This window comes from Macrobrachium rosenbergii, chromosome 19, assembly GCF_040412425.1.
Source record: "Macrobrachium rosenbergii isolate ZJJX-2024 chromosome 19, ASM4041242v1, whole genome shotgun sequence".
In the NCBI taxonomy this organism is placed as follows: Eukaryota; Metazoa; Arthropoda; class Malacostraca; order Decapoda; family Palaemonidae; genus Macrobrachium; species Macrobrachium rosenbergii.
The window spans coordinates 38,072,377-38,086,771 of record NC_089759.1 but is presented as its reverse complement, the minus strand read 5'-3'; the positions used below and the strand labels follow the sequence as shown (position 1 = coordinate 38,086,771).

The 14,395-nt window shown below is 40.6% G+C and overlaps 1 protein-coding gene across 8 annotated transcripts in view; it reads left to right on the top strand.

Moving 5' to 3' along the window:
- Positions 1-14,395, top strand: part of Mob2 (MOB kinase activator 2) — a 354,696-nt gene that overhangs the window by 321,254 nt on the left and 19,047 nt on the right. For 6 of the 8 annotated variants that reach the window (XM_067121705.1, XM_067121702.1, XM_067121704.1 and 3 more), the window contains one exon: positions 5,767-5,930. In XM_067121705.1, the coding sequence (XP_066977806.1) occupies positions 5,767-5,930 (164 nt within the window). Of the gene's footprint in view, positions 1-3,604; positions 5,348-5,766; positions 5,931-14,395 lie in introns of those variants that run through there. The other 2 variants (XM_067121700.1, XM_067121698.1) reach the window with 2 other exon arrangements.

Sequence of the window (14,395 nt, the reverse complement as noted above, 5' to 3'; positions counted from 1 at the left end):
GTTAGCGAGATTGGTAGTCATAATACTAGTCGTCCAAGATGTGGCGGCCTCTAGTAAAGCTCGACCATGGGAGTAGCCATAAACACGACAGCAATCGAGCGAAAGAAACTGCAGGCGACTCGTTTCACATTGACAGAAGCAGACCTCCTCGTCATCACGTAACCAAACGACGGCAGAGCTTTGTCGCCTCTGGGTAGCATAAGCAGTCGCCCCCAGACGGAGCCGTCTTGATGATGATGTCGGTGGCTCCTACGAAGTCATTGGGGATCCTCGTCCTGTCGAAGTGATGTTCGAGTCGTCGAGCGATGTGTTGTTAAATTGCAAATGATACCTCATTCTTCTGAGCATCTACGGCAGGCGTCGGAAAGGCTGTGAAGGTCTTGAGCTGTACTGGGAACGCTTTGTTATTAAAGTAGTATTAAAAATCTTGCTTGTCGCTCAAAATCGTCGAACTCTGATTATTGCAAATGAAAATGTAGCCGATAATATCGTCCCTTTGTAATTTTGGCCGTATTTGCAATAAATTTCTCCAGAAGAATAGATAAGTGATTTCATAGGAAGTGTTTAAACCACAGTCTTCTCACTGACAGGTAGATGCCTCCACTGATCTGGAATTCTTACAACCCAAGATCCGGTCCTTCTTAGCTTAACTTTTAAATCTTGTCTTTTTTAGTCATTCTAAAAGTTAGGTACACACAAGAATCTGTGCTGTGTAGGTATTCGGGTTTCATGCAGTGTACATTGGATGTATAGTAGAAAGGTCGTTCAAGGCAAAAATGGGGTGACGTTGTTCCTACATTCTGATTTCTAGTTTCTCACCTTGAAAGTGAAATGACGCCGCTGTCACACACTGCACCCTCCCGCTATCTTTCTCGTGACGTTGAGCCTTTTGATTGGCTGAGAAGAGCGTATTACGTCATGTACTGAAGTAACAGGATGTGCTCCTACATATACGATATAGGCAGAGGACTTTAGCCCTGGTAACTGAGTAGATTTATTGATGCTTCTTGTCATTTAACCGTGTCTGATTCGTTATGGTAGGCCCAAAGCATTCGAGTACAGTGTGTTCATGTCAGTTTATGACAGTAGCCTAATTGTTTTATTCTTAAATTTATGGTGTCCCCGGAAATGTATGCACAAATATGCATCTGCTCATACTATTACGCATATTTTGTACTGTATAGGTTTTATATGCATATATATATATATATATATATATATATATATATATATATATATATATATATATATATATATATATATATATATATATATATATATATATATATATATATATATATATATATATATATATATATATATATATATATATATATATATATATATATAGGGTCAGTATTCTCTAGTTATTCTAACAGCCACTAGATTAACGACTGTTCAACACCATATTTGTACATCGACTCTCTCTCTCTCTCTCTCTCTCTCTCTCTCTCTCTCTCTCTCTCTCTCTCTCTCTCTCTCTCTCTGTCCATGTGTTTACGGTGACGAGAAACTAGTAAACGAAGGGTCTAAGGAAGTGGCACAATGTATCCAGTGAATAAAGCGCAGGTATGTTTTGAAAAGGGCGGGGTAGACCGATATGGGATCGGACTCGGTACGCCAGTGCATTGGCAACGTATTTAATGGCTTCATAATTTGAGGTTATAGAGGTTTCTGCTTCGAAAGCAAGAAAACAAGTCTGTATAGAGTATCGGGCATTAAATGACCGACATTCCGAAGTATATCAGAGGAAGGCTACTAGGCTCTGTATTCTGTTTTCGGGGAAAGTTGTGGCTTCTCGTCTTCAGTCAGGGAAAATGATTTCTGAATTTCATACTTGATTCGGTCCCTCCCTGAAGGGTCTAGCGATTGTAAGACGTGCTGTTTGGACTAAGGAAATATTGGACAGCAATGGTAATAGCAAGAAGCAACGACCTCAGTAAAAAAGAGGAATGAGTAATCTCGACATGCCATGCATACTTACTGTATGCTCTGAATTTCTCTGTGCAACAGTGAAAGTCTACTAGTTGTTTAGACTTGCTGTCGTCCAGCCCGGGGCCAGTTTCTCTCACCATAAGCCTCTATATAGTATGTAGAATGTAAATATGATACCTTAGCCTTTATATTACAGTCGTTACTGACTGTATTAAGATAAACCCATCATACTGCTTAAAAGGAAAAAAATATTAGAAGCCTGTGAGAGTGAGCTCCCGAAAACAACTCTTGGAAGTACATTCTGTAATACTAGCTCACTCTGAAATTAGTATTTATCCAGTCAGCAGTTTCTATATATATATATATATATATATATATATATATATATATATATATATATATATATATATATATATACTTACTGTGAATGTGCTTCCAAGAGTTATTTTCAGCAGCTTACTCTCAACAGGTTTCTAGTATTTTTTTTCTTTTAACCAGTATGATGGGTTTATCTTAATACAGTCAGTAATGATTGTAACGTATGGGCAAGGTATCATATATATATATATATATATATATATATATATATATATATATATATATATATATATATATAGAGAGAGAGAGAGAGAGAGAGAGAGAGAGAGAGAGAGAGAGAGAGAGAGAGAGAGAGAGAGAGAGAGAGAGAGAGAGAGGAGAATGCTCGTGAGTAATATGTCGCTTACAGCATGCGTAAAGAGGCGTTGATGATAATTTTCGCAAGGCAAGCGGGTACCTCAGGGGCGTAGCTAGCATTCCATCAGTTGCGGGGCCTAGGTAGGGCCAAGATGTTTTTGGGGGAGCCAAAGAAAGTTACACAAAACTAATTTACCAATTCTGTATTTGTAAAATATACTAATCTCGAATCTATATATCCATGTGAATGAAGGAAAATAATGGTATTAGTAATTAGTAAACCTATATATGAAGTTACAGAGCTCAGTTTTCAATTAATTTTCAACTCTTACTAGATGCAGCTGTATCATACGCTGTAACGTAAGTTTCCTCACAACTTATATTCAACACTAGCCTAATTTCTATTGTCAAGTTTTAATTTTCAAATATAATATAATATCCTTGTCATGTAAACATATCAAAATGGTGCATATCATCAATAACACAGGAGACTTATGACCCCCCAAAATCTCTTCGAAATTTCAACCTAACCCATTCCCTCTTCTTCATCTCCTCTCCCTGGAAACGAACTCTTAGCAGCAGTAGCAAATTGCATTGCACTTGTTCAAATCTATAACTGTAGTTTCAGTCACTTCATACATAAGTTGATAACATTAAGCTGGATTAAAATATCATGAACAAACGTGTCGTCTGAGTTCAAAACCTATAACTATATCTAATTCTGCTTTTGCTACCAAAGGGTTAAAGTTTAGCTACAAAGGGAATTTCAGCTTGGTGGGGGGGGCAGGCACCCCCCCTCCCCATAGCGACGCCACTGAGGTGCCTTTAAATAAAGGTGATGGGTTCCAGGGAAGGGTGAGGACTGGGAGAAGAGGTGGGGTGGGGTGGGGGTTGTGCCCGACCCTGAGAGGCGAGGCCGCTCGGGAAAGGTGTGTTGGCTGGCTCGCTCACTCAATGGAAGGGACGGCGGGGTGGTGGGGGAGGCTGAGGAGTGTGAGTCAGTCGGCTGAGTGCAGCAGAAGTCAGTCAGTGTGCCATTGCCAGCCTTGTGGTGTGTGTGTGTGCAACGGTGGGCTGTAGCCGTTCGAGCGGTGGTTGCCTTCTTAACGCTCTGTGCTTAACGACTGCCAGTTTTTTCATACCGTATCTGACATCACCCGACTGGATTTGCGCTCTTAAATTTTTGACTGCGTGCGAGCGTCTGATGTAATTCATTTTGAAAATTGTGCGATTTTTTTCTGAATAGTGAGTGATACAACTAACAAAATTATTAGAAGGAATTACTTTTCACTTTCAGGATTTTATTACTTTCCGAAGAGAGCGCAAAAGAAATAACTCCATTGATGATGAATCCCCACCACGACCAGTGTTACTGCATTGGCTATAAGCAGATACTTCTGTTTCCCCGATGCCTTAAAACGAAGCAGTTAGAGTTATCATAGTGCACACAGTGATTGTTGGGGAAGCATTTAGTGCCCCGTCAGATCAGTACTAGTTACTGTAGCCGAGTTCACTTTTTGGCGGTGCATGTGCGTATGTGTGTGCGTTTAAGTCAAAGCCACCGGATCGTTTTGTAGTCCAGAGCACCGGAGTGGAAACTCCACAACGGCGGCAGCGACGCCTTCAGGGCCACCGCTGAAGGATTTCGTTGCCTTCGGTTAGCCTGCTTCGCCTTGTGTGTTTTTTTTTTTTTTTTTTTTTTCGTCGCTGCTTAGATCTGCCGCCGTTACCTCTTACCCGCGCAGCTCTGGTGTTTAGTATTAGTTTTTTTTTTTTCATTCCTGTCTTGCCGCTGACGGATCGAGCTGTTACCGTGTGGTGTGGATCTGTTATATTGTGCGTTGCCACACCATGAAGTGGATTGGGCGTGAACCATGAGGAAATTACATGGGTGGCACAGCCTAGCCGGTGAGCAGGAACCACCAGCTTCCACCAGCACCGCCACGACCTCAAACAACTCTTCGACGTCGACATCCTCGCCATCCATTGGCCTGTTGGAGGACGACAGCAGGTGACAGCGGCAGGCCATGCTAGACATGGCAGGTGGGCCCGATGGGCGTCCTGCGTCTTTGAGCTCGTGGGCGTCAGGGTCGACCTATACCTCCTCCTGCAGTTGGCACTCTGCGTACACGCCGCCCCCGTTGGCCACCCAAGATGGTGACAACACGCACCAGTGGTCGAACCCCGGGGGTAACAACCCACCTGCTTGGCCTCATCCACCCTGCGACGATTCCCCTTGGTCGTTGCCTCTAGAAATGACTGGAGTGGGTTGGGGGGACGGGATGCCAGGGTCGCCCACCCCTTCGGACACTGCGGTATTGGTAAAGGCCGCCAGGGCCCGAAGGCCGTCGGTGGTAGCGGCACTACTGACGGTGCACGGTAATCCCCCAAACCTGTCCCGATCCATGTCCACCCCAGCTGATCAGCACCATCAGATCAGCCACCACAATTATCACCACCCTCACTGTACGACGGTAGATGCCGGAGCCTTCTACAAGTACTACGAGGGCACGGTGCTGGGCGCTTCCCCAACCGTAGACCAGCCGAGTGCCAGTGTTGATGAGGGCGGCATCGGCGCCACAGTTGGCGACACTAATAACAATAACAGCAATGTGTGTGGGGGACTGGTGGGGGGGCCTCTGTCATCCCTGGCAGTGGCTGTGCCCAGTAAACTAGAGGGACTTCTGAAGTTGTTCGCCCAGTCCTTGCACCTCGTGTTGGCTGCCATGTGTTCAAGGTGTGCAGATGTCAGGTTGAAGTTGTGCGGCTCATTTTGTATCATCAGATATCATTTTAACGTTATATTGTATTGACTCAATGAAATGGGTCATTGGTTGATACTGACAATGGATTTGGCATATGTTCCAGTGTTCAGTTTTGGAATAAATTCAAGATTATTTAATGCCAGAGAATAGTAAATGTGTTTGAAAATTTATGTATTGATGCTAATTTTGCACATTTATGTTATATATAATTATATATATATGTAAAAGTCTGCTTTATAGAATTCCAAGTTGAATTTTAAAAACTAGCCTTAACATTGATGGAAATAATTGTACCCTTTTTTTAGTACAAGCAGTTTTCTTATACATGTGATGGGTATTTTGATCCAACATTATGAAAATAACAGAGTTTTTTTTTTTTTTATATCCACAGGAAAGCACGACGAAAGGACCGCGAGTGTTCGGCGGCCCAAGAACAGGAGCACAAATTGTACCTGGAGGAGGCGGTGCTGGAACGTAAGATACCCGAAACTGACCTCCGACAACTTGTCGAACTTCCCCCTGGGTTGGGGTATGAAGAGTGGCTCGCGTCACACAGTAAGTCTGATTTTGCTATTGCTTCGCAGATGTTGTTACGGTCAATTTAATGAAAGCAGTAACTGGTGTTTTCTCAGTCTATTTGGAAAAGAAGAAGAAGAAGAATGTGGAATTCTGGTTTAGAATTGTCTTTCTGACTGGCAACCTAAAGGTTACAACACTTTAGGAAAATCAGAATCTAGGGTTCAGTAATTAGGTTGGTCAGCTGGAATGTCTGCCATTTTCAGTAAGGTCATAAAATATGTCAAAACGAATGGATTGAATTTTTTCCCAAAATCCAAAAGCTGTCCAGAAGCAGGATTTCCTAAGAGTTTTACAGATAACTTTCCGACTGGTTATTTTTATCCACCAATACCACTGATTTTGATTTTGGCTGGATGAAAACCAAGAGTATACTTTAAACTATTTGAAAGGAATATTAAATTTTTTTATGAAACCGAGGATCTTTCGAGTAAGTCGCACTAAAAGTATACGCAGCATGATACTGGTAAACACTGGCCCTCCTCGGAGTAACGAAGGAGTTCAAGGCGCAAGTGAGAACGATTCTAGCAAGTTGCGGGAATCGTGTCGTGTAGTACTTGCTGTCGGTTCGCTGTCAAGATCTGCTGGGTTCCGTTTGATGGCATTCGTTCGACGAGGGGTCGTTTATGTCTGCTCTCACATACATAGAACTGTGTAACGAGAAGTAAAACTCTCTCTCTCTCTCTCTTATTTGTAATTATTTTATCTAGTCTGAAATTTAATCCATCCTGAATATAAGTATATAATCTGTAAGTACTTGTACGTGATGGTATGGCAAAAGAAGTGATATGTAAAATCATGGGAGAACTGTTTTAAACTTGGAAATACACACCGTGTGAAATGCCAGATTTTATAGAAAAATAAACCAAGATTAAAGCGATAGGTGTTGAAACAATCTCGTGACGCATTAGGTATCAGAAGAGAGGCGGAAGATCACTCTTTATTGAGAAAACACGCAGACAGAAAGGTGAAACTCATATCGAGGTCATGAAAAGAAAGAATTTGTCTTATAAAGAGGAGTCCTGATGTTGGCCCTCCCCGTCCCCTCTCCCATTGAATCATTGCCAGTCTTCGGTGATGGTATCAGTTCCAAGGCTGTCAGAAGGAAAGGTGGACCAGTGACGTTTCGTGGCATTCCGATATCCGTCTTGATGCTTCATTTGTAAAGAGACTCCGGTAAAAAAAAAACTATTTTCACGCACGATAGACATTACCCGAACTCGTGCAGTGACTTTACAAATGGTCAATTTGGTTTTATTTTCGTTTCAGATTTGGACCAATGCTTCATTGTGTGTAGTTGCCAGTTTTGACTTCATCCAGTTTAAAGCTAACTGAAAACTCTCTCTCTCTCTCTCTCTCTCTCTCTCTCTCTCTCTCTCTCTCTCTCTCTCTCAGGAGAAGAATACAATTCTCAGTAAGTGTCACGAGAGGTAGATCATCCTCTTCAAATCTTTGTCTTTCTCTTTCGCTGCTTGACTTCCTATTATCATTTAATGGAGACCCTTTGTTAGTTCGAGAGTCGGGTGGGCGCCCTTATGTTGGGAATCGGAGTGACGGAGACCTGACATGTGGTTTGGAAGCGTTTGGCTGGAGAAGAGAAGGTGGAATTAAAGGCAGCCGTAATTATACTATATGTATAGCTTCTGCGTTAACATGGATTATGCTTTGGTTGTAACCACGTTATTTTTTTTTCTTACAAATCATTGCGTTTGGGAGTGTAAGAAGAAAATAATATCATTAAATCTATCGTTTTCTGCTCCAGTAATTGTAATGCAAATATGATCAATTACTGTGTGTGGCTTTTAGTTAAACTGCCAAGTCAAGTCCATCGTCAGTCTTAATTGCTTCTAGGTTCCCCGTACCTGTATATTCCTTTTGATTCAGTAAGTATTTTCAGTTATTTTCAGCAATAATGTTCTTGGTTCAAGAGTAATCAGGAGAGAAAAAGTTCTTGTTTAGACATATTGTCTTCCTCTTTCTTGTCCCGTGAGAACAACATGATTCTCAAAGACAGTGGTTCCCCCTAGGGTATGCACCTGAAGTCATTTCTTGATTCAGAGTGAGGGACAAATGCTTTCGATGTTGAGGTGCCACTTGGGAGCCAAGACAGCGGTCCATTTCCGTCGCTGATGTCTTATCTTCATTTCTTTGTGATTTTCCTTGATTTTCTTGATGCCTTATCTTCATTTCTGTGTGATTTTCCCAGATTTTCTTGATGTCTTATCTTCATTTCTGTGTGATTTTCCCTGATTTTCTTGATGTCTTGATTTCTGTGTGATTTTCCCTGATTTTCTTGATGTCTTATCATCATTTCTGTGTGATTTTCCCAGATTTTCTTGATGTCTTGTCTTCATTTCTGTGTGATTTTCCCTGATTTTCGCCTCCAACACCGCGTGAGTCAAAGGGCCTCTGTGAAATTCCGCCTTTCGTTATCTTCCACACATCCTCAGCCTCCCACCTCACAGTTCTCATCTGAGGAGGTGTGGTTCCTCCAACTCGTATTGTGCCCGCAGGAGCCCAGCTGACTCTGCCACGTAGTATTCTCCCCGGGTTGTGAGAAGGACACGTGCAAACCATCTCCATTTCTCTTTCGTCCTCATTTCTTTCTTATTTGGAATTCATGTCATTTCCTTTTATTTCCTTTTGCGAATGTTTATGATGTATGGATGGAACACTATTTATGGTTGATTGAGTAATCCTAATATTCACATTGATTTTATGTACAAAGTTTTCTTAACAGATTGAAATTACACATGACTCTATGACCTCGTCTCTTCTTGATGCCATTATTATAACCTTCTGTTGCGTTTTAAACCAGCATCGTTGAATAGATACTGCTTCATAAAGTAAAGATTTGTTGCACACACACACACACATATGTATGTGTGTGTGTCTATTTTTTTCAGTCATGCTTTGTAATCTAAAATATTATAGCTTTGTAACCCGTGTCAGGAAGCAGGAACGGATAAAATTTAGGAATCTGAAGCGGCCTAGTAGTTGCCAAGATATGGACGGCAATTTTGCCCTCGTATTTTTTTGAGCCAAAGGTAGCATGTCAAAATTAGAATTCGTCATTTGTCAGTAGAGAATTTGTATTCTACAGAATATGGATGTGTTTGATTGATTTCTAATCCTGTGCCGTCTCGGTAGATATTTCCCGAGACCGATTAGCACGCTGCGCTGAGCGCTCCCATTCAAATCGAGAGGAGAACTGCGGGTTTTAACCGGTTTTGTCCAACTTCGTCAGTTACATCCTGGATTCCCGCCTTTTAAGTGTCCTCCAAAATGAGTGCCATTACGAACTGTCTCCCTCTTCCTTCTTCGGGAAATATGCTATGCAGATCTCTTTGTGTTCCAGGATGTTTGTACTGTGACTAATAAAGCACCTTCTTCCGCAACTCTTCTCCTGTAGTCAGCGTAGGCTAGTGTGACTCAGTTGTGCGAAGCGAAATGCGCAGCCTGTAAATATACAGTTTCTATACCCTTTTTATTCACATGTAAGAATATGGAATTTTCTGCCTCTCTCTATGAGTGTCTTGAATTCTGGAACCTATCTTTATGAGACGGGCTTGTCGTCGTTTAAAACGGGAAGTTTATTGACAAATTTTTTGCTTGCAGTGACCAGCTCTGTCACTGCGTCCCTTGATGGCAAGTCTGTTTCCGAGGTTTCATATTTCCATGGTAGCATTTGGGTCATCAGAAACCGGTTCTTTGATGACTTCAAGGATATTGTACAGTCTTGTACTGTGTAATCAACACTGTATTCAGTAAGGTGGATTCATCCATTGTTATCCCGGTATTCATATTCTCCTAAAAACAGTAAAAGAACTTCTAATTGTTTCATTATAAGTTCAGTTCGTCTAAGGTTATTATTTGAAACGAGCCATGTGTGTATGTCATCAACAGAGCCGAGCCCCTCACTCGTCAAGAAGACAAATTAAGATTGTCTTGCATTTCCATTTTTCTTTTATCAATAGAACTGCAAAAGAACTTTGTTAAAAGTGTCTTCGGTCCGACGGTGTCGTTCGTGGGGATATTACCGCCATCCATAGACTGGGGATCTCTGGTATAGCCACACACACCACTGGATTGTCGTGCAGCGTTTTGCATCCGGTCGCTGCGAATTTCTTCGAGTTTTTCTCGTGTAATCTAACTTCGGAAATTGGAAGTGTTGGCCCCTGAATTTCATTGACTTTCGCTGTGGGTTACGCATCGATAAACTTTTCCTTTGTAATTAATACGGGTTTTTGTTGGAGATCTGAAATCGTTTATTTTTGTACTCTCCCTGGGTAGTAAATTGTTGGTTGGATCAAGGGGGCTCACCTTGTGTCATGGTTGCTGTTATGGAGTTTCATGGTAAGTCTTTGTTTCTAAAGGTATTGTTATCTATGAGTCAAGAGGAACTAGATTTTCTTCTCGAACATTTGCATCTCAGTGTATTACATAATAACGAAATTATAGCTCCTTGGAATCCAAGAAGCGTTGTTAACTATATAGAATTGTCAAGACTGAAGTTACGGTGTATGGTAAACGCTCTCTTAATCTGTTGTATATCCAGGAAGATATCTTTCTGTATGAAGGTCATGATAGTAGGAAGTGGTCTGTTTTTGTTACTTGATTCATTCTTTATATAAAAAGAGAGCAATTCAAGGAAAGTCGTTGATACGAGTTGATGGAGTTCTTTTCTTGGCGACGGCACCTCATTCACGCTTCGCTTATCCCCTTCGCATTTCTAACCTATACTATTTGTCTTTTCTTTTCTTTTCTTTACACGCAAGCACAGAATATATATATATATATATATATATATATATATATATATATATATATATATATATATATATATATATATATATATATATATATATATATATATATATATATATATATATATTACTTAATGTTGCCAGTCACACGGAATTGAGTTGGTGTGGTTAAGTAATGTTTTTTTTTTCTGCTAATTTTCTGTTTTCTTCTTTCTTTCGACGTTAAGTTTCTGAGTGACTCTTTCTTAATGCTCCCCTCGAGAGCGCCACCTCTTGTGGGAATCGGACGCTCGATCTCGGGGCTAAATCTGTTATTCCAGAACCATTATATTTCCGCCATGTTCCCTCATTAATGCTTGACAACCGTGTAATTAGCCTTAGTCAAAGTACACCAAGAAGAAGAACTAGAATTTCCGGCTTCTGCGTGACTTTGCGAGAGTAACAAATATGAATTATGACGTATACGTTACAGTTACTTCGAAGGTTAGGTGCAAATAATCCGGGTTTTAGTTTTTCATATCCAGGTATCTAGGACGTCCGGGGAAAGATGAAGGAAATTTGTTAGAAGTAAACAAATGAACCTCACTTCTCTCAGATGCTCTGCTACTGGCAATACTCTTCACCTCTCTTGTTTCAGGCAGCTCTTCTATTATTACTTCAGCTCCCCCCATCCTCCTCTGTGCCTGTATCTAATCCTGTGTCCTGCTTAGTATTCTCTTCTAGTAATGGCCTCGGGGTAAAGCATCACTAGAGATGGGCAAGGTATCTGGTGAGCTGCCCCAAGTGCTTAGCTCCCTTTTAAATCGAGTTCCTCGAGTCTGTGTTTTTCCTTCCTGTTGGAAACACGAACTGGTTCAGCTTATTCGTAAGACCTTGGAACTACTGTCCTTTTGCTTAACCTCCTGTTGCTATAATCTGTTATTCCTGGACCCCGTTGTGGGTTAGTGCCGTCAGTGCACCTCATGCGGTGCATTGTAGGCATTACTTGAGGTTCTTTGCAGCGTCCCTTCGGCGCCTAGCTGCAACCCCTTTCATTCTTTTTACTGTGCCTCCGTTCGTATTTTCTTTCTTGCATCTTACTTTCCACCCTCTCCTAACAATTGTTTCATAGTGCAACTGCTTTGAGGTTTTCCTCTTGTTACACTATATCTTTTGACGATGGCAGTGATACAACAAAACTGCATTCCGGAAAAATGATTATATTTGAAAATCTTGATCGCAAGATTGTACATACCACGCTTTTCTAGCAATTCGTAACCGTATAAAGAGAGGCTGCCTAAATACAAATGTACTTGTTCATTCAGCTTTTATTTACGGGAATATTTTCTGAAGTTCGAGAGAATTATTAAACCCTTAGGCATTTTCTTTGTTTTCTGGGGGGGGGGGGGTTGAGAGGGAGAGGGATTGCCTCGCAATGATTACAGCTTTTATTTAAACGGAAACTGATTTTTTTTGTCGAGATTGGTGGAACGGGACTGTGTATCCTTCTTCGCATCCCCCCACATTAATTAAGGACTCGTATCTCCCGGGACTGGAGGCACTTGAGTGGGCATCATTTTTCCTGGTTTCATCCAGCTGTGGAAGGACATGACAAAGTCAAAACCTGAAATTCATTCACTATGACGATGAGAAGACTACGAGTCTCGGGTCTTTCGTTCCTTCTTTTTGTTCGCAAGGGGGTGAGGCTTTCTTCGGATGGAAATTATACTTAATGGTGCACCAATTTGGCGAATGAGCCTGCTTATTTTTGACCACTTTAGGAACACGGCAGTACTTCTGTGAAATTGTCCATCGATGGCGTTAATTTTTATTTTGGGTCGTGAAAGTTGTGAGGAAAAAGTAGGAATAGTTGAGTGAGAAGTTACGGGAATTAGTGGTATTTATTTCTGAAATTCGTTCACTGCTGATTATCCTGTAAGTTGATAAGGAATTGGATGTTTCAGATAATAATTTTAATGCAAAATGTCTGATAGCTCCATATCAACCTGCATATCGAATTCTTTAACTTCAGTAATGCATTGCCATATTGCTCTAAGTGCCTTATTTAGACTCAAGATAAACGATGAACACCTTGTTCTGTAGATAGATAAATAGATAGCTCAATTCAGATCTTTTTTTCATAAGATACATAAATGAATTATTACCGTGATGTAAACTAAACTGAAGTTAGAATGTGTCGAAAAAGATAGCACAGAAAACGTCTCGACTTTACAGTCACATCTTCCAGATACCGACCGCATCGTTGCAACCAAATGTCAAAATGAAACATATAATAGTCTTTGTGACAAATACAAAATTTGTAGCAGTATAGGCTAGTGCATGAGGACAAGTAAAATTGTGTACAGGACAGTCTCCTTTCCTTTGTGGTTCATTATTCTGAATAACTCTAGTCTGGCTATGTTAACATCTCTGTCATTAAATGATAATCCAGATTTCCAGATACTTTCTGCCGGAAACCCAAAGATAACTGGAAAAATTATAGTTTTCAATAAAATACAAGGGGTTACCAACATCGGCAATGCAGCCAAAATTTTTCGTTTATTTCAACACTGTTGATAATTAACCCGCCAAACCTTTTTAATAAATTACTAGAATATGAACCACTAAACCTCAGTTCTTACCCGTGTAGCTGCAGGCAAATTTGTGTAACTAAAAAAGTTTTACGTCTTTTCTGGAAAATGAATTATTACTAACATTTTTAATAAATTCAGCATTAAATTTATTTCTGGTGTGTACTCTGTCGTCATCATCATTGAAATTAAACTATATAGATAGATAGATAGAGAGGTTACATAAATTTCCTACCGACAGTGGCAACACCATTTTGAGAATACCTAATGATAGAATGTGTCATATAGAAAACTAATCATTACAACCAATTTTGCAATAAAGAATTGTTTGTTGAATATTTTGGACTTGGTAGTTGTAAACATTGATTTGAGTGTCAGACATTTTAATTGCGCATGTTTTAATGAAAAAAGAACAAACGTTACAACATAATTATATGACAGTCCAATATCACTATGAACTACTTGGTATTCATAATGTGGCGAACATTTCGAGTCAGTGACCTTAAAATATGAACATTTCCCCCTCCTCCTACGCGAGTTTTTCCATGGATATGGTTTTGATTGACGTGTTATTTTTGCTGTGGTTTTCGGTGGGAAGGAGGACGCGTCTCTTGTAGCTTTATATTTTATATATATAATGCTTAGTTTCTCAGTTCAAGAGGCTCGGGTTAGTGTGTGTTGTAGTATCAGGTCCAGGCCTCGTTCGAGTGACCTGCAAGATATGAAAATATACTAGGTATTGGTTTTCGTGACATCAGGAAGTCTGCCCGCTGTTGGATGTCACGCTATGGCCCTGTAGTTCCCCCTTCTCTCTCTCTCTCTCTCTCTCTTTCTGTCTTTTATGGCGCGTAATCCAGCAGGTTATTAAAAGTTAGATGACTTGAGATCTTCCGAGTAAAAAGCAACCCAGAATCTTATTACCATTAGTTCTAAGAACGAAGCGTATTTTGGAAGGAACGTGACTTGAACTGGCCCCCCCGCGAGGGAGTTTTTTCAAAAATGTAGAAAAAAAAAGAAGAAGTTTCCAGGTTGGCTTTTTAAGCTCGATTATTTGAGACGTGTGCAAGATACTTGATTCTTGGCAATAATATTGCACGTAATAACCTGG